At 37.9% G+C, this 21,020-nt stretch overlaps 1 protein-coding gene across 1 annotated transcript in view; it reads left to right on the top strand.

Annotated features, from left to right (window-relative positions):
* The window catches only part of LOC121941021 (pre-B-cell leukemia transcription factor 1-like), a 141,422-nt gene that overhangs the window by 63,296 nt on the left and 57,106 nt on the right, over positions 1 to 21,020 (top strand). The window contains 4 exon segments of the mRNA XM_042483717.1: positions 3,937 to 4,181; positions 7,148 to 7,210; positions 7,212 to 7,339; positions 11,259 to 11,394. Coding sequence (XP_042339651.1) covers positions 3,937 to 4,181; positions 7,148 to 7,210; positions 7,212 to 7,339; positions 11,259 to 11,394 — 572 coding nt within the window.

Genomic DNA, 21,020 nt, shown 5'->3' with positions numbered 1-21,020 from the left:
AAAAGTACTTATTAACTGTTAAACCATGATGTTTTTCCTAAAACTAACCAAGTAGTTTTGGAGAAGAACTGCGACCATAAAATGGCATTAAAGATGTGTTTAAAACTTCCAAAACTGTGTTTGAATGGCAGTACGTTTTGGGGATTGGTTATATCAGTCAGAGTTTGGATTCAGTGAAAATCGACCTTTTCTGTCATTTAGGTTCTGTTTATACAGCAAAGGTTCCTGCATGAAATGTTAAACTTTTGTTTTGGCTTGGCCGTTCACACAACAACGATGTTTTGGGGGCCTAAAGATGCAAACTTTTCAGTGTTTTAAAAAGCCACCCCCTCTGTCACCGTGTAAACTGGTAAAACATGGATCCTGTAAGAGCGTTCATGTTATTGTTGCACCTCACGCATGTGCATTATGTTTAAGGCGAACAGCCAATAAACATTCTCCTCGATTTAGGACGTTTTATAATCCAGCGTCACTCGAAGTCACAGTCCCGCTTCATCTTCCATTCGGACAAAGCTGTCGGTTGTCGTGCGTGCGTTCGATATCGCCTTCTTGTTTGTTTACACTCACCGCTCTGTAGAAGAACACCTTAATGTGCGTGCACGTGTTGTCATTACAAAGTTGCACCGCCAACTACTGCCACGCCATGCATACTACAGCGTTTTTGGTTTTTGTGGATCCGTGTACACGAGGATTGTTCTCACAATAATATCATTTGAACAAAGTTTTTTTAAATGCAAAGGAAAGACTGGAAGGGTTGTTCTCGTCTAAACGTGGCCATAGATATGAGAGAGCTTTGGTAATTTTTTCCCTTATAATCTAAACAATGATAAAAAATAGACTTTGATGACATCATGAAGTAGTCTGCAATCGAGTTGTTGTCTTTCATTGTAAATCTGTCAGATGAGGGAATGTATTTAAGTTTAATTCATGTCATATAATTTCATTTGAATGAAATATCTGCCGGCTAGCATGCTTTACTTTGTAGTTTTTCATCTTCCTGTGTATTCAAGTTTCAGGGTCAGGGGAGTCGTCCAAAGCGATAGAACGAATTACCTCGATGTCGCTCTGCAAAAAACGATGACTGACATTTCTGTTGTGCTGATTTTCTGCACTCTGTTGCTTAGCTTGCGTCTTTTATAACCAGATCTAACAGCACAGAAGCTAAACAATGTCTGCTGTGGGCAGGGACGCTGCAAAATGTATTTAGCCACCTAAAAAGATCCATATCTGTGCAAATGCACAATATATTTGGAATATTTTCACCACTTTACCAATCGAGGCAGCGGTAGAGCAGCAGCTCCAGTGTTCTGCACAGTAAAATTACTGTTTTTGTCACTGGAGTCTGGTGGCTTTGAGGCAGCGGCTTCAGTTTTCTCGTCGGAAAGCTTGTCGTAAAGCAGTGAAAATATTCTAAATTAAGCGTATACTTACACTGATTTTTTTCGGTGCATCTTTTTTTTAGGTGGCTAAAAATGAAACAATTGAGGCAGTATTGTTGCATTTTATCTACCTGACACGGGGGGTTTCTACTCTGAAGTTTTTGGAAACAAACATTGTGATTCAGTCTCTGGCCGAATTCATCAAAAAGTTTAAAAGAAAATGAATCTTAATCTTAATTGGGGCTTCCTATTGTGCGCTTTCATCAGTTTTCTTTCTTCTTTCAGTACGCGCTGCTGTGAGTTGTTTTCTCGTGAAAATGACTTCCAGAGACTGCGGCTCATTTTCCTCCACGGGATTTTGTGGTGTGTGTTCTCATTTTAACACCCACTTCAGTCTGGTATTTATGAGGTGGTAACTGCAGAGAAAAACTGCGTTCAGGAGCCGGGGAGCGGCGGCGGCGGCGGGGGCCTCCGCTGATGTACGTTAACTAAAGCGGACAGGCGGGTTTAGAGTTTCTGATGGAGCAGGTTTGATCGGGTCATAACGCGGCTGCAGTCGGAGGTGAGGCGGGTGTGAAGCCATGCGAGATTTTCCCCTCCGAGCCGGTCCGTGCATTACAGGAGTGATGAAGGAGTGTGGGTAATGAGACAGGATGTTTGTACAGTCCTGCCATCCCAAGAGACCCCCACCCTCCTCCTCCAACTCTCAATCTACCTCCCGCTGAGCCCGTGGCCTGAACCCCTGACCTCTCCCACTCGCCAACAGTTGCCATATTTGCATTTCCAGTCCACTCGGGGGTGACTGAGGCGGCCCCCTCCTCTTCCTCGGTTAGTACAGCAGGCCTCATTCTCATCCCAGTGACCCCCTGCCCAGGCCGACCACCCCGGACAGCAGTCTGGGGTTAATGCACCAAGCACTCCCATTGTCTCTGAATTAATGAAGTGCTCCCCGCCTGTCCCTTCTCATTCAAAGACAACGAGACAAATGACAAATGGTAACGTTTTAAATGGCTATCGACACACGCGGGGCGTAAAGTCACAGAGTCGCAGCTCTTGTTGGCGCCACGGCCAAAGCCCCCCCGTAACGTCGATGCGCTCTGGATGTCCACTCTGGGATCAATTTGGATCCACGCTCCGCACAGGAGGAGGTGTTTTATATTGAAATAGATGGTTCTCAGATGGAGGAGGAAGAGTCAGAGTCTGGGAGTGTTTTCACCTCAGAAAATGGAAGGTGGGACTTTGACGCTTTTAGAGAATGACGAGGGAGACCTCCAGTGGAAGGCGGAGGAATCAATCAGATAAATATTGCTGATGAATTGCAATGTTTTATAAGAAGAAAGGAGCATTTTATTTCATCAGATCAATTTAAATCAGTCACACTGTTTACAAATAGGGCTGCGCGATTATGGCCGAAATAATAATTATTTTGATCAATATGAAGATCATGATTATCTATCAAGATTATTCATTGATTTTAGGCACACAATTTTTTATCCACATTAACTAACAGAGCACTGCTTTCACTTTTTCAGATTGCACTGATTTTCTTCTTATTGACCCTCTGAAACCTAAACACACCGGCTTGATTTCTCTCAAAAACAAAGGATGAACGCAATGAACAACAACAACGAAAAAATGAAACAAGAAATTAGTAAAAAGTACAAAAACTTACCTAGAATTAGTAAAACAAAAAAAAGGAAATGATCTGGAAATGTGCTTAAAAATATATAATAATTCTGCAACATAATTTTAAACATGTATTTATGATCATTAAAAATTAAATTATAAATATAGTTTTCCCCTAGCTTTTTTCTTTTTTCCTTGACAGTTGTAAAAAAAAAAAAAAAAAAAGTTAAGGAAATCAAGACATGGAAAAATTGCTTTAAAATATTAATAATATGTAATTATGATAATAAGAAATAAGAAATGCTTAATAATAAGAAATTAGTCCCAAAAAAAAGGAAAATTAGTATAAAAAAATATATAGCAGTATATCCTGCATCCTTAATCAAGTGTATATTTCCAGGCAGCAAGTTTGGCAGGAAACAAAGTTTGCCAAAAATTAACTAAACATCTTCCCACTCATCATCATCATCATCATCAGCAGCAGCAGCAGCAGCAGCAGCAGCAGCAGCAGCCTCTCAGTCCTGTCGAGCAGCGAGAGCTGCAGAGAGAAACATGACGATCACACAAAACACACACAGAGCTCATCTCTGAAATGCTGCATTTCTGCAGGAAGTTGTGGAAACACATTTTTGTGCTGTAATCCACTTTTAAAGTTAGAATATTGTATTTAACACAACAGTGTTTTAGCCACCTCCTTTAATGTGTGCACACGTTACACTAACACTGTGTGTGTGTGTGTGTGTGTGTGTGTGTGTGTGTCTTTGCTTCATCATCCTGCCTCCCTCACTCAGAGCGGGCGGATGTGTGGGTGCAGCTCAGCGGTGTCAGCCCGTGCACTCGGCTCTCTCCGGCTGACAGCTTGTTACGGTGCATCACGCCACCGTAGGTGTGACCTTTCTGACTGACCTCTGACCTTCTCCTGTCACTGCAGTGCTGAGTATCCGCGGCGCCCAGGAGGAGGAGCCCCCGGATCCCCAGCTCATGCGCCTGGACAACATGCTGCTGGCGGAGGGCGTGTCCGGGCCGGAGAAAGGAGGAGGCTCGGCGGCGGCGGCTGCTGCGGCGGCGGCCTCGGGAGGAGCGGGGGCGGACAACTCGGCGGAGCACTCTGACTACAGGGCCAAGCTGACCCAGATCAGACAGATCTACCACACAGAGCTGGAGAAGTACGAACAGGTGAGGACAGCAGACCTGACTGCAAGTATCAGCGTTTCATCTTCAACAACTTCAGCTTGTTGAAACTAACTTAACCCTTTGAAACCACAGCTAACTGGCCTCATTTCATTCAAAAATGGGAGGAAGGCAATGAGAAGCTTTTTATAAAGACCCAGAGGATCCAAAAATTTAAAGAAATTGTTAAAAAAAAAGAAAAAAAAAGGACAAGACCGTTACCTGAAAATTATAAATAAAATAATTAAAGCAAAACAAAGAAAACAAAAAACAAACAAGAAAACTCCTGAAAAAAATAAGCAATAATAAAAAATACAAAAAATGACATCAAAAATACTTTAAAATAATAAAAATAAATAAATGAAAATATATTTTACTAAAATATACTAAAATGATTATTAAATATAATTTTAAAAATAAACCCTTTTTAAACCTTCTTGCCTGTGTCTTTCAAACTCTGCAGCCCGCTTTTTAATGCAAGCTTACTCCTAAAAATGTGTCCTTTCTCAGCCAATAACAAAATAACACGTGACATCATAATGTAAAATGCTCATCACAGTTTGCCAGAATCCAAGGTGACATCTTTAAACTGCTTTTTTTGTCTGACCAACAATCCTGAAGGTTTTTCAGTGTGCTATTATATAAATCACAGAAAAGCAGCAAATATGGAAAAAATCCCAAATATTTTTTTTTTGCGTCCGTTGTTGCTGAATGTTTTTCTTTCAGTTGACTCATTCAATAATCAATAGTGTGTTTCTGCACTATGAGAGTAACTCACTCATAACAAGGCTCCAGAGCCACAAAAGATGAAATTCTACGTCATTACAGTGCAAACAATAATAGTAAACGGTAGTGGACTATTTACAGAATACAACAACACGACATAAAATATGAGAAATGCGTAAAAGAAAGCACTCGAGTGTCACTGATAATAAGTAAACCACTGAGTGCTTTTCACCACTTAGCTAAAGTCATTATTCAGGTAAAAATACAGAAAGTTCTCTCGTTCAAGTTGTTCGTCTGTGGGAGTTTGTTGTTTTTCTTTGTTTCATTTAATAGTAAAGGGAATATTTACACACTGCCCGGTTTGATGATGCTACTTTGGCTCTTTTTGGAAATGGTGATGGTCATTTTTTACTATTTTCACTGACACAGTTTTGCTCTGTTCACCCTCTGGTGCACAAGCAAAAGATGCAACCATAAGAAGGGATGGGCTTTTCAACAAAGTAGTGTATTTGAGTACTCCCTTTAAATATTTAAGGAGTTCTTGAGAACATAACATAAGAACAGGGTCCTGGGACGTCCTGGTCGAGCGCTTTCATTGGTGCATAAATATTCCCAGAAAGAAAGAAATCAAGAATTTGAGGCTTAATAGTTTCATATATGCCCCCCCCAATGTTTAGACGAAACCTACAAAGTCAGTAAATATCTGCGTTATCATAAATTTCAAAGACTTTGCTGATCTATTGCCCCACTTTACACTTTACATTTGCTCTTTTTAATACAGACTTGTATGCTTCACTGAGGCAGAATCAGCCTTAAGTCATCCCTGGAGATTCAGTTGTTTCCTCAGTATATACATGTGTATATATATATATGTATATATATCACTCTGAGTAAGAAATCACTTCAGATTGTGTTTTCAGCCCAGAATAGTCCAGCACATGCAGTATGTTGTGTGTATCTGTGCGTCTGTTGGAGGGGGGATGATGATTCCCTCTCATTGCCTTGATAACGGATGCATCCGCGACAATAGCATCCCTCTCAGATGAATGTGAGTAAGACAGATGAACACGCAGATAGACAGACACAGACAAAGCCTGACACGGCTAAATCCAGAGAGAGATCGACAGGAGGAGAAGAAATAAAGAAGAGGAGACAGTAAGAGACGCAGAGTCGGAGTGTAATATCGTGGCAGATTCACGCCTGGTGTCACACGGGGATGGGGGGATGAAACGTGGTGGCATGTTCGTCTCTCAGGGTGGCTATGCTGTGAAAGTGTGTGTCTGCGAGGGGAACAGCTGTCATTGGTTCCTCTCAACACACTGCCATCACCACTTTGGTTAAATATGAAATATATCAGTGCTTATATTTCCCCCCTGGTTCTGTGAGAAAGCTTGCCCCAGAACTACACTAAGAAAAGAGCTGGATTTTATTTTTTAGATTTTATTTTATATGTGGCTTTAAATACTGTATGTCAGTGGCCTCCCAACCATTTTCTAATTCACGATCAAAATAAAGTGATTGACGCTGTGAATTGTTTTGTACTTTTAGTATCTATGAGGTGCCAGAGAGCATAAAACAGCATCATAAATCAATGATCAAAAAAAGTGTCAGTGGAGGATCCTCTGCACCTCCCAACAGAGGTCCTAGCTAAGACCCTAATGTCCTAAAATCCTGGAAACGTCCGAAAATCCTAAAAAATACGCTAGAATGCCAGAAGTGTCCAAAAATCTGAGAAACTTCGTAAAATCCTGGAAATGTTGTAAAATGCTACAAAATGTCCCTGAAATCCCAAGAAACGTCCTAAAATCACGGAAATGTCCAAAAATCTGAGAAACATCCTAAAATCGGAGAAAAATTACCTAAAATCCTAGAAACGTCGTAATCATAGGAACATCCTGAAATCCTAGAATTGTCCTGTTATCTTATAAACATGTTTGGGCCTGCCTTTGGCTTCCTGTTTTTTTTTGGTAATATTCCTGCTGTATGGCATTGTGTGTGTGTGTGTGTGTGTGTGTGTGTGTGTGTGTGTGTGTGTGTGTGTGTGTGTGTGTGTGTGTGTGTGTGTGTGTGTGTGTGTGTGTGTGTGTGTGTGTGTGTGTGTGTGTTGTGTATGTGTGTGTGTTTGTATGTGTGTGTGTGTGTGCAGGCCACATTAACAAATAAAGGTCTTATTCAAAGTTGTATGACCTCAGGTGAAGTGTTTTTGAGTGCTTTTTTCAAAAGGTATTCCTGTGTCCTCCTTCCAGGCGTGCAACGAGTTCACCACCCACGTGATGAACCTGTTGCGGGAGCAGTCGCGCACACGTCCAAATTTCGCCCAAAGAGATCGAGCGCATGGTGAACATCATCCACCGCAAGTTCAGCTCCATCCAGATGCAGCTCAAGCAGAGCACCTGCGAGGCCGTCATGATCCTGCGCTCCCGCTTCCTCGATGCCAGGTGCGTGCCTCCGCATATGCACATTCCCATTCACCGCGCCACGCTCCGTGCTGCAAATAACCTCCCAATTTAACAACATTGCAAATTATCATGTGCTCCCCTCCTCAGCCTCATATCCATATGAATGGCTAATGTAGGAGGCCTATCATGCTATAAACATGCTGTAGCACATGCTGTTTCGGCGCTTACCACACACACCGGGCTGGTTTGCATCTACGGGTGCCATTTGGACCGGTGCATACCGAGCAACACTGGCCAATAAGAGTTCCCTGCGTGCTCCATAACGCTAACTGTTTCCCTTTTTTAATGTAATCGCTTGTTCCTTTTGATGCGCGCTTTGGATTTGCATACATTTCTCCAAGGATAAATGTCACTCAAAGTCTGAGTTGGAGGCATAACATTTAAATGAGGCATGCGCTCCCGTACAAAGCTCCCTATCTATTCTCTTGCAAATGATTGTGGTGGTGCAGAGGGGAAGGGGAAGGGGAGAGCTTTCACTGGCTGAGAGGCACCGCCATGCTCGGCGCCGCTGATTAATCTACTGGCTGCTGGAGCTCACGCTGTGCACATTTACATATTCTCAAGCAGGCTTTGGAGTGCGGGACAGAGATTTTAGCACAAATCTCCTCACCGGTGGATGCATGCATAGAGATTTTACAGGGTCCCCCTGCAGCTTATGCAAAGCCCTCTTTAGATGTGGCACATGCAGACATGACCTGATAGGTGCAGGAGATAGAGGGTCAGTCAACTCATGGGCATCAGCACATCACATCTGTCTGCTGTAAGGTGTTCGCTGGGGTTCATTTTCACATGGAGGCTTTGAAATAAATATGTGTTACTATTTCATGTTTGATCATACAGCCTGGTGTCTGTGCTGCAGCGTGTTTTTAACATGCAGAGGATTATCAGTGTTTTTGCTATCAGACAGTTATTCTGTAACTGTTTTGATACAGTCAGTGTCAGCTCATAGTTAGTAGATAAGGTCGTGAAGGGGTAACACGGTCCTTTTCCTTCAGCCTGTAAATGCTGTGAAAGCCTGTTTTTTAACTCACAGAAGAGAATATTTAGAGAACATTTACTAAAAGTATAATCAGTTTACTCTTTGAAATGTCAGCAAATTGATTGGATTTCTTGCAGAAACATAAAAGGGAAAAAGGAAATGAGAAACTTCAAACATGGTCCAAAAAATTAACAATAAATTGTTACAAAAAGAAAAAAAGTTAAAAAAAAAAAAAAAAACCTTGAAAATAACTTCAAAAACTATATATATATATATATATATATATATATATATATATATATATATATATATACAATAATATGTTATATATTTAATATTATCTAATTTTCTGTTTTGTTTTGGGAGTTTTTTTGATCATTTCTGAATAAATCTCCTCACACCCCTCAATATAAAAACTAGAGTAAAAAAAAAACACCCTGTACCTCTGGGCTCCTGGGTTTATTTGATGAACAGAAAGTCTTTTCTATTGCAGCAAATGCTTTGCTTTCCCTCTCAGCGTTAAAGGATGTGACGTTTTGTGGGCGTTCCCATAAATACGACTGTGTCTTGCTTTCAATCAGCTCTAATAAATGTGCTCTTATCAATAACGATTGAAATTAATATGTATGATGTAAAAAGTTACCTTGAAGTGATGAAACCTCAGAGAATTATCACCTGGCTCTGCAGTTTGCTCAGCTGTTCAGAGCTTTTCAGCATCTTTCAGCTCATTGTTTCATTTGGTTTCATTTCACTTTCCTGTTTTGGTTCAGTCTCACAGCTCTCTTCCACCTTGTTTCCAGAAGGATCTGTTTTCAGCTCTGATAAAGCTGCACACTACCTGCCCAGCAGACAGCAGGCAGACAGTTAGAGACGAGCTGGTGGACGCACAGCAGCGGAGCATTTAGCAGCTAAAGAGACAGATATTTCTGCGTGACTTGATGTAGTGAATGTTATTTTTTTATCAAATGACCAGAAAAAACGTTTCAAACATTTGTATATGTCTGCAGGATGTGTAGATAAACATCTTAATGCAAACACAGCTTCATGTGTCAAAGTTGTGCTTACAGCTCGTAGTGCTGCCTCCAAGTGGCCAAAAAAGTTGCAGGCTTAAAGAGCATTAACATTTTTCTTTCAACAAAAGAAGCCGGATTTTGTGGTCTAACTGTAAGGTTTAAAAAATGTCTCTCAATCTAAAATAAGCAAAAATGTTAATTGTTATTAAATTTGGAACAATATGATTAAAAAATAAGTTAAAAACTATTATAAATCTGACTAGAAACTGAATGGCAATCTTATGCAGTACTTTGTGATCCGGGTACATTTAGTACAATTTATGATTTGATACCAGACCAAAAGCTGCTCTCATCATTTGTGAAATCTTTACTCAGTTCATTGTTTTCATTGTATATTTTAGTGTGTTTTTTTAAGTGATTATCTAATTTCAATTAATTGTTTTGGTTTTTCATCGTTGTGTTTGAGTAGATTTTAAGAGTCGTCTATGTGCTGTTATCGCTCCTGCCAATTCTTTTTTCCAGTCGCTCATAAACGGAGCTGCGGTGAAGCAGTTCTGGGTCAAATTGTTCCCTTGAGCCCTGACAAACTGTCTCAGAGCAAAACTGCAGCTAAATTGAAAGTTTCTCGAGTGATAGAGGTTTTCACGAAGCAGGTAGTGTTCATCCAAAGTGAGACCGGGGAGACCTAAAGAGACCTGAAGAGACCTAAAGAGACCACAGTGTTTAAAGACCAATATAAACTACCAAGCTAACATCTTAAACTTTGAGTTAGTAAAAAAAACAACAATTTTTATGAAACTGTCCTGTAAAGACATTTTTGTTGCTTCTGGTTTCAATTTTAGAGATTATACTGACTCCTAACGGTACAATCAAAACAGACTGTGTGTTGAACAGTAGTGCATACTGCGATCCATGCACGCCAGGGGGTATTTTTGCAGAGTACTGCACAGTATAAAGGTGCATGCATGACTGTGAATGTGCACGTGGAGCTGCAGGAGAGCTGCTCAAGGTTCAATCAGCTGTTAGTCCAAAAAGTGTGCACTCTTTCACCTCAGAAACAGTTTCTCTCTGGACTGCATGCTCTAAAATTTCTAATATATAATTTTGAAACGTGTCAGACGTCCAGTTCTCTCTTCAGGGAAGCCACTCACTTCTTCAAGGCGAATCATGTCTTTACGTCCACTCATCATTTCATGAATCTAAAAAGCAGCTTCAAAACTGTGAATTTTGTAGTCTTTCTCAGCTTTTTTCACACTATTGATGATATTGATGAACTCCTGCTACTGCAAATCTCCCTAAATTTAGTTGACCCCAATGCTTGCACTTTGACCTGACATGGTGACATCGTCATGTCATATCGAAGAAATTAATAATTTTGCACATTTTAAACATCTTTTCTTTTATGTATGTATGTATATATATATATATATATATATATATATATATATATATTATTTTTTTATATATTTGTGTTTGTAACATTTGATTTTTTTAACAAATGCTCAAATTACAGTGCCATTGCCATTCCAAAAACGTGTTAGGTTTCTATTCATGTATTTGAAAATACTATAGATACTTATTGAAAACCAAAGAAAAAAGAAAAAAATATCTTTAAAAATAATATATATATATATATATATATATATATATATATATATCTATATATATATATTATTGTTGTTGTTGTTTTTGTCTGAGAGATACCTTATCATATTCTGCTCAGATTTAAAATACGCTATGCCAGCTGCCCAATGAGCCACAGCTCTCACGCCTTCTTCAGAGGCAGACTATTAAATCAGCTCAATAAAATGACAAAAATCAACCCAAAAAACAAACAAACAAGGGATCTACTCAGCTGATCACCTAACCACAGTTCCTGTTTTAACCTCCAATGCTCTTTCTGCAGACGGAAAAGACGAAACTTCAACAAGCAGGCGACAGAGATCCTGAACGAGTATTTCTACTCGCACCTCAGTAATCCGTATCCCAGCGAGGAAGCTAAAGAGGAGCTGGCAAAGAAGTGTGCCATCACAGTTGCCCAGGTACACCACCTCACACCTCACAGCTCACCACAGCACCTGTAGGAAAACCACAGCACACACACGAGAGAGACAAACAGCATTTCTAATCTGAAGCAGCTCTGAGCGTCTTGGCAAGTAACCTAATAATAAGTTTTGTGACTGTCATGAGTACAGACAGCTCCTCTAATCTTTCACAGAAGCTTTCATTGAGACAACAAAGCGCTCAGAGTATAAATATGCCATGTCATAAGTTTGTTGTCTTGTGATTCAAACCAGACAAAGCTATTTTTGACCAATGACTTTTTGTTCCGATTGAAGTAACGCAAACCAAAGACAACACGGCTGTCATAGTTCTCATCTTATCATATAGTGAAATAAGTTTTTTTTTAATATAATTCGCTAAAATATACAAAATCCAGAGTCAGAAAAGTACCTCTGTGAGCTGTGACACAATAGTTTTAGTTGTAATCACTTTTTTGAATCATTAATATTAAATTAAACATTTGGTAAAACTTTATGGTGACCATCTTTAATAAATGGTAAATTGATAGTCGATTAAATTTGATAAAATAGTTATTTAGTGTTAACAGTTTTTGTTGCCATCACCAAACAATTAAATAATTCTTAATAATACCAATTATTAGTAATTAGTAAAGATTTAGTACATAACATTATTTCATCAATTAACTATTGGACATATTAAAACCATTTTTGTACTATATTAAGCATTTATCGGTGGTTAATAATTGCTTCGTAAACCATCTATGAAGTGTATCTGGATGGCTGTTAAAATTTCCAACTGATGATTATAAATCGTTTTTAAATGGTCAGGACTTTATGAATGAACGCATCCATGTGATGCTGTTTGTATGATTCTGTATAAACAGATCTAAAATCAGAACCGTGATAAGGAGAGCGTTCGTCCTTTTCGCAGCAGAAAAGCTTCTGTGTTTCGTGTCACTATGTTGTTTGATCGTGATGATGTCACTGCGCTACGTTAAACGTCAAACCGAACAAAAACGCACCGTGGTGCCGGAGGAATGAATGATGAATCTATCAAAACGCCTTTGCACTTTGTCAAAAACGAAATACTGTATAGAGTTTGATTGACTTATGGAGGGTTAATAAATATTTTCTTAATGTTTCTGCATTTAAAAATCTTTTGGATTTTGTAAAAATCTGATGACTAAAACAGATTCGCTTTTTGTATTATTCTTTTAATGACACAGTTTCAAAGTTTTTATCAATTATTATGTTTTATTTGAAGATGCAGATTGTGTAGATACTCTTCAGTGTTTATTAACCTTTTCAACGCTGCAATAGAAACAGTCCGCCAGCGCTTACATTGGTATTTTTGCTTATTGTGATGTTAATTCTTGGAGTATCTTCAAATGTTTTATAACCCTCAAAGCTGTACAAACTGCAGCTAAAAGACAGATTAAGTCAATAAAACATAATAATTGATAAAAACTTTGAAACTGTGTCATTAAAAGAATAATACAAAAAAGCGAATCTGTTTTAGTCATCAGATTTTTACAAAAATCCAAAAGATTTTTAAATGCAGAAACATTAAGAAAATATTTATTAACCCTCCATAAGTCAATCAAACTCTATACAGTATTTCGTTTTTTGACAAAGTGCAAAGGCGTTTTGATAGATTCATCATTCATTCCTCCGGCACCACGGTGCGTTTTTGTTCGGTTTGACGTTTAACGTAGCGCAGTGACATCATCACGATCAAACAACATAGTGACACGAAACACAGAAAAGCTTTTCTGCTGCGAAAAAGGACGAACGCTCTCCTTATCACGGTTCTGATTTTAGATCTGTTTATACAGAATCATACAAACAGCATCACATGGATGCGTTCATTCATAAAGTCCTGACCATTTAAAAACGATTTATAATCATCAGTTGGAAAATTTTAACAGCCATCCAGATACACTTCATAGATGGTTTACGAAGCAATTATTAACCACCGATAAATGCTTAATATAGTACAAAAATGGTTTTAATATGTCCAATAGTTAATTGATGAAATAAATGTTATGTACTAAATCTTTACTAATTACTAATAATTGGTATTATTAAGAATTATTTAATTGTTTGGTGATGGCAACAAAAACTGTTAACACTAAAAATAACTATTTTATCAAATTTAATCGACTATCAATTTACCATTTATTAAAGAAAAAATCACCATTAAGTTTTTACCAAATGTTTAATTTAATATTAATGATTCAAAAAAGTGATTACAACTAAAACTATTGTGTCACAGCTCACAGAGGTACTTTTCTGACTCTGGATTTTGTATATATTTTAGCGAATTATATTAAAAAAAAAAACTTATTTCACTATATGATAAGATGAGAACTATGACAGCCGTGTTTTTGTCTTTGGTTTGCGTTACTTCAATCGGAACAAAAAAGTCATTGGTCAAAAATAGCTTTGTCTGGTTTGAATCACAAGACAAAAAACTTATGACATGGCATATTTATACTCTGAGCGCTTTGTTGTCTCAATGAAAGCTTCTGTGAAAGATTAGAGGAGCTGTCTGTACTCATGACAGTCACAAAACTTATTATTAGGTTACTTGCCAAGACGCTCAGAGCTGCTTCAGATTAGAAATGCTGTTTGTCTCTCTCGTGTGTGTGCTGTGGTTTTCCTACAGGTGCTGTGGTGAGCTGTGAGGTGTGAGGTGGTGTACCTGGGCAAAAATGTGATGGCACACTTCTTTGCCAGCTCCTCTTTAGCTTCCTCGCTGGGATACGGATTAATTCTGAGGTGCGAGTAGAAATAAAATAAGTTCAGGATCTCTGTCGCCTGCTTTGTTGAAGTTTCGTCTTTTCCGTCTGCAGAAAGAGCATTGGAGGTTTAAAACAGGAACTGTGGTTAGGTGATCAGCTGAGTAGATCCTTGTTTGTTTGTTTTTTGGGTTGATTTTTGTCATTTTATTGAGCTGATTTAATAGTCTGCCTCTGAAGAAGGCGTGAGAGCTGTGGCTCATTGGGCAGCTGGCATAGCGTATTTTAAATGCTGAGCAGAATATGATAAGGTATCTCTCAGACAAAACAACAACAACAACATACAATATATATATATAAATATATATATATATAATATATATATATATATAACCCCATTATTTTTAAAGATATTTTTTTCTTTTTTCTTTGGTTTTCAATAAGTATCTATAGTATTTTCAAATACATGAATAGAAACCTAACACGTTTTTTTGGAATGGCAATGGCACTGTAATTTGAGCATTTGTTAAAAAAATCAAATGTTACAAACACAAATATATATAAAATATATATAATATATATATATATATATATATATATTTAAATATACATACATAAAAGAAAAGATGTTTAAAAATGTGCAAAATTAATTAATTTTTCGATATGACATGACGATGTCACCATGTCAGGTCAAAGTGCAAGCATTGGGGTCAACTAAATTTAGGGAGATTTGCAGTAGCAGGAGTTCATCAATATCATCAATAGTGTGAAAAAAGCTGAGAAAGACTACAAAAAATCACAGTTTTGAAGCTGCTTTTTAGATTCATGAAATGATGAGTGGACGTAAAGACATGATTTTCGCCTTGAAGAAGTGAGTGGCTTCCCTGAAGAGAGAACTGACGTCTGACACGTTTCAAAATTATATATTAGAAATTTTAGAGCATGCAGTCCAGAGAGAAAAACTGTTTCTGAGGTGAAAGAGTGCACACTTTTTGGACTAACAGCTGATTGAACCTTGAGCAGCTCTCCTGCAGCTCCACGTGCACATTCACAGTCATGCATGCACCTTTATACTGTGCAGTACTCTGCAAAAATACCCCTGGCGTGCATGGATCGCAGTATGCACTACTGTTCAACACACAGTCTGTTTTGATTGTACCGTTTTAGGAGTCAGTATAATCTCAAAAATTGAAAACCAGAAGCAACAAAAAAAAAAAAATTACAAAAACAGTTTTTTAAAAATTGTTGTTTTTTTTACTAACTCAAAGTTTAAAATGTTAGCTTGGTAGTTTATATTGGTCTTTAAACACTGTGGTCTCTTTAGGCGTCTTTTCAGGTCTCTTTTATCTCCCGGTCTCACTTTTTAACGATGAAAACTACCCTTTCGTGAAAACCTCTATCATTCGAGAAACTTTCAATTTAGCTGCAGTTTTGCTCAAGACAGTTTGTCAGGGCTCAAATAAAACAATTTGACCCCAAACTGCTTCACCGCAATAAAAAATTTTATGAGCGACTGGAAAAAAAATTGGCAGGAGCGATAAAAAAAAATAAACGACTCTTAAAATCTACTCAAACACAACGATGAAAAACCAAAAAAAAAATAATTGAAATTTAGATAATCACTTAAAAAAAAAAATAAAAAAAAAATAAAAAATTGAAAAATTTAATGAACTGAGTAAAGATTTCAAAAAAAAATGAGAGCAGCTTTTTCTGGTATCAAATCATAAATTGTACTAAAAGTTTTTTTTTATACAAAGTACTGCATAAGATTGCCCAAATTCTAGTTTTTTTAGTTTAATTTATAATAGTTTTTTAACTTATTTTTTAATCATATTGTTCCAAATTTAATAACAATTAACATTTATGCTTATTTTAGATTGAAAAAACATTTTTTAAAAACCTTACAGTTAGACCACAAAATAAAAATAAAAAAAAAAAAAAGAAAAAATGTTAATGCTCTTTAAGCCTGCAAATTTTTTGGCCACTTGGAAAAAGCACTACGAAATTAAAAAGCAAAACTTTGACACATGAAAAAAAAAATTAAAAAAAAAAGATGTTTATTAAACACATCCTGCAAACATAAAAATGTTTGAAAACGTTTTTTTTTTTAAAAAATTTTGAAATAAAAAATAACATTCACTAAATCAAAAAACGCAAAAATATCTGTCTCTTTAGCTGCTAAATGCTCCGCTGCTGTGCGTCCACCAGCTCGTCTCTAAAAAAAAAAAAAAAAATCTGCTGGGCAAGAAGTGTGCCGCTTTATCAGAGCTGAAAAACAGTCCTTCTGGAAAACAAGGTGGAAGAGAGCTGTGAGACTGAACCAAAATTTTAAAAGGAATAGTGAAATGAAACCAAATGAAAAAATGAGCTGAAAGAATGCTGAAAAGCTTGGAACAGGGCTGAGCAAACTGCAGAGCCAGGTGATAATTCTCTGAGAGTTTCAAAACTTCAAGGTAAACTTTTTACATCATACATAAAAATTTCAAAAAAAATTTGATAAGAGTCCGACCAAACATTTAAAAGAGAAAAAAAAAAAAAAATGAAAGCAAGACAAAAAACAAAAATTTATGGGAAACGCCACAAAAAGTCAATCCTTTAACGCTGAGAAAAAAAAAAAAATTTGCTGCAAAAAGAAAAGAACTTTCTAAAATTCAAAAAAAAACCCAACGAGGAGCCCAGAAAAACAAGGGTGTTTTTTTTTACTTGGGCTCTAGTTTTTAAATTGAGGGGTTTTTTTTTTTGTGAGGAAATTTATTCAAAAATGAAAAAAAAAAAAAAAAAAAAAAAACAAAACAAAAAATTAAAATAAAAAAAAATATATAAAAAATTATTGAATAATAAAAAAAAATAAATAAAAATGTAAAAAAATAAATAATATATATAAAATAGTTTTTGAAGTTATTTTTCAAGGTTTTTTTTTTTTTTTTTAAACTTTTTTTCTTTTTGTAACAAATTTATTGTTAATTTTTTGGACCATGTTTGAAGTTTCTCATTTCCTTTTTCCCTTTTATGTTTCTGCAAGAAATCCAATCAATTTGCTGACATTTCAAAGAGTAAACTGATTATACTTTTAGTAAATGTTCTCTAAATATTCTCTTCTGTGAGTTAAAAAACAGGCTTTCACAGCATTTACAGGCTGAAGGAAAAGGACCGTGTTACCCCTTCACGACCTTATCTACTAACTATGAGCTGACACTGACTGTATCAAAACAGTTACAGAATAACTGTCTGATAGCAAAAACACTGATAATCCTCTGCATGTTAAAAACACGCTGCAGCACAGACACCAGGCTGTATGATCAAACATGAAATAGTAACACATATTTATTTCAAAGCCTCCATGTGAAAATGAACCCCAGCGAACACCTTACAGCAGACAGATGTGATGTGCTGATGCCCATGAGTTGACTGACCCTCTATCTCCTGCACCTATCAGGTCATGTCTGCATGTGCCACATCTAAAGAGGGCTTTGCATAAGCTGCAGGGGGACCCTGTAAAATCTCTATGCATGCATCCACCGGTGAGGAGATTTGTGCTAAAATCTCTGTCCCGCACTCCAAAGCCTGCTTGAGAATATGTAAATGTGCACAGCGTGAGCTCCAGCAGCCAGTAGATTAATCAGCGGCGCCGAGCATGGCGGTGCCTCTCAGCCAGTGAAAGCTCTCCCCTTCCCCTTCCCCTCTGCACCACCACAATCATTTGCAAGAGAATAGATAGGGAGCTTTGTACGGGAGCGCATGCCTCATTTAAATGTTATGCCTCCAACTCAGACTTTGAGTGACATTTATCCTTGGAGAAATGTATGCAAATCCAAAGCGCGCATCAAAAGGAACAAGCGATTACATTAAAAAAGGGAAACAGTTAGCGTTATGGAGCACGCAGGGAACTCTTATTGGCCAGTGTTGCTCGGTATGCACCGGTCCAAATGGCACCCGTAGATGCAAACCAGCCCGGTGTGTGTGGTAAGCGCCGAAACAGCATGTGCTACAGCATGTTTATAGCATGATAGGCCTCCTACATTAGCCATTCATATGGATATGAGGCTGAGGAGGGGAGCACATGATAATTTGCAATGTTGTTAAATTGGGAGGTTATTTGCAGCACGGAGCGTGGCGCGGTGAATGGGAATGTGCATATGCGGAGGCACGCACCTGGCATCGAGGAAGCGGGAGCGCAGGATCATGACGGCCTCGCAGGTGCTCTGCTTGAGCTGCATCTGGATGGAGCTGAACTTGCGGTGGATGATGTTCACCATGCGCTCGATCTCTTTGGGCGAAATTGGACGTGTGCGCGACTGCTCCCGCAACAGGTTCATCACGTGGGTGGTGAACTCGTTGCACGCCTGGAAGGAGGACACAGGAATACCTTTTGAAAAAAGCACTCAAAAACACTTCACCTGAGGTCATACAACTTTGAATAAGACCTTTATTTGTTAATGTGGCCTGCACACACACACACACACACACACACACACACAAACACACACACACACACACACACAAACACAGACACACACACACACACACACACACACACACACACACACACACACACAATGCCATTCAACAGGAATATTACCAAAAAAAAACAGGAAGCCAAAGGCAGGCCCAAACATGTTTATAAGATAACAGGACGATTCTAGGATTTCAGGATGTTCCTAAGATTACGACGTTTCTAGGATTTTAGGTAATTTTTCTCCGATTTTAGGATGTTTCTCAGATTTTTGGACATTTCCGTGATTTTAGGACGTTTCTTGGGATTTCAGGGACGTTTTGTAGCATTTTACAACATTTCCAGGATTTTACGAAGTTTCTCAGATTTTTGGACACTTCTGGCATTCTAGCGTATTTTTAGGATTTTCGGACGTTTCCAGGATTTTAGGACATTAGGGTCTTAGCTAGGACCTCTGTTGGGAGGTGCAGAGGATCCTCCACTGACACTTTTTTTGATCATTGATTTATGATGCTGTTTTATGCTCTCTGGCACCTCATAGATACTAAAAGTACAAAACAATTCACAGCGTCAATCACTTTATTTTGATCGTGAATTAGAAAATGGTTGGGAGGCCACTGACATACAGTATTTAAAGCCACATATAAAATAAAATCTAAAAAATAAAATCCAGCTCTTTTCTTAGTGTAGTTCTGGGGCAAGCTTTCTCACAGAACCAGGGGGGAAATATAAGCACTGATATATTTCATATTTAACCAAAGTGGTGATGGCAGTGTGTTGAGAGGAACCAATGACAGCTGTTCCCCTCGCAGACACACACTTTCACAGCATAGCCACCCTGAGAGACGAACATGCCACCACGTTTCATCCCCCCATCCCCGTGTGACACCAGGCGTGAATCTGCCACGATATTACACTCCGACTCTGCGTCTCTTACTGTCTCCTCTTCTTTATTTCTTCTCCTCCTGTCGATCTCTCTCTGGATTTAGCCGTGTCAGGCTTTGTCTGTGTCTGTCTATCTGCGTGTTCATCTGTCTTACTCACATTCATCTGAGAGGGATGCTATTGTCGCGGATGCATCCGTTATCAAGGCAATGAGAGGGAATCATCATCCCCCCTCCAACAGACGCACAGATACACACAACATACTGCATGTGCTGGACTATTCTGGGCTGAAAACACAATCTGAAGTGATTTCTTACTCAGAGTGATATATATACATATATATATATACACATGTATATACTGAGGAAACAACTGAATCTCCAGGGATGACTTAAGGCTGATTCTGCCTCAGTGAAGCATACAAGTCTGTATTAAAAAGAGCAAATGTAAAGTGTAAAGTGGGGCAATAGATCAGCAAAGTCTTTGAAATTTATGATAACGCAGATATTTACTGACTTTGTAGGTTTCGTCTAAACATTGGGGGGGGCATATATGAAACTATTAAGCCTCAAATTCTTGATTTCTTTCTTTCTGGGAATATTTATGCACCAATGAAAGCGCTCGACCAGGACGTCCCAGGACCCTGTTCTTATGTTATGTTCTCAAGAACTCCTTAAATATTTAAAGGGAGTACTCAAATACACTACTTTGTTGAAAAGCCCATCCCTTCTTATGGTTGCATCTTTTGCTTGTGCACCAGAGGGTGAACAGAGCAAAACTGTGTCAGTGAAAATAGTAAAAAATGACCATCACCATTTCCAAAAAGAGCCAAAGTAGCATCATCAAACCGGGCAGTGTGTAAATATTCCCTTTACTATTAAATGAAACAAAGAAAAACAACAAACTCCCACAGACGAACAACTTGAACGAGAGAACTTTCTGTATTTTTACCTGAATAATGACTTTAGCTAAGTGGTGAAAAGCACTCAGTGGTTTACTTATTATCAGTGACACTCGAGTGCTTTCTTTTACGCATTTCTCATATTTTATGTCGTGTTGTTGTATTGTGTAAATAGTCCACTACCGTTTACTATTATTGTTTGCACTGTAATGACGTAGAATTTCATCTTTTGTGGCTCTGGAGCCTTGTTATGAGTGAGTTACTCTCATAGTGCAGAAACACACTATTGATTATTGAATGAGTCAACTGAAAGAAAAACATTCAGCAACAACGGACGCAAAAAAAAAAATATTTGGGATTTTTTCCATATTTGCTGCTTTTCTGTGATTTATATAATAGCACACTGAAAAACCTTCAGGATTGTTGGTCAGACAAAAAAAGCAGTTTAAAGATGTCACCTTGGATTCTGGCAAACTGTGATGAGCATTTTACATTATGATGTCACGTGTTATTTTGTTATTGGCTGAGAAAGGACATATTTTTAGGAGTAAGCTTGCATTAAAAAGCGGGCTGCAGTGTTTGAAAGACACAGGCAAGAAGGTTTAAAAAGGGTTTATTTTTAAAATTATATTTAATAATCATTTTAGTATATTTTAGTAAAATA

This window comes from Plectropomus leopardus, chromosome 3, assembly GCF_008729295.1.
Source record: "Plectropomus leopardus isolate mb chromosome 3, YSFRI_Pleo_2.0, whole genome shotgun sequence".
NCBI lineage: Eukaryota > Metazoa > Chordata > Actinopteri > Perciformes > Serranidae > Plectropomus > Plectropomus leopardus.
Note: the sequence above shows the minus strand (reverse complement) of the source record. Positions and strands in the feature narration are given on the sequence as shown.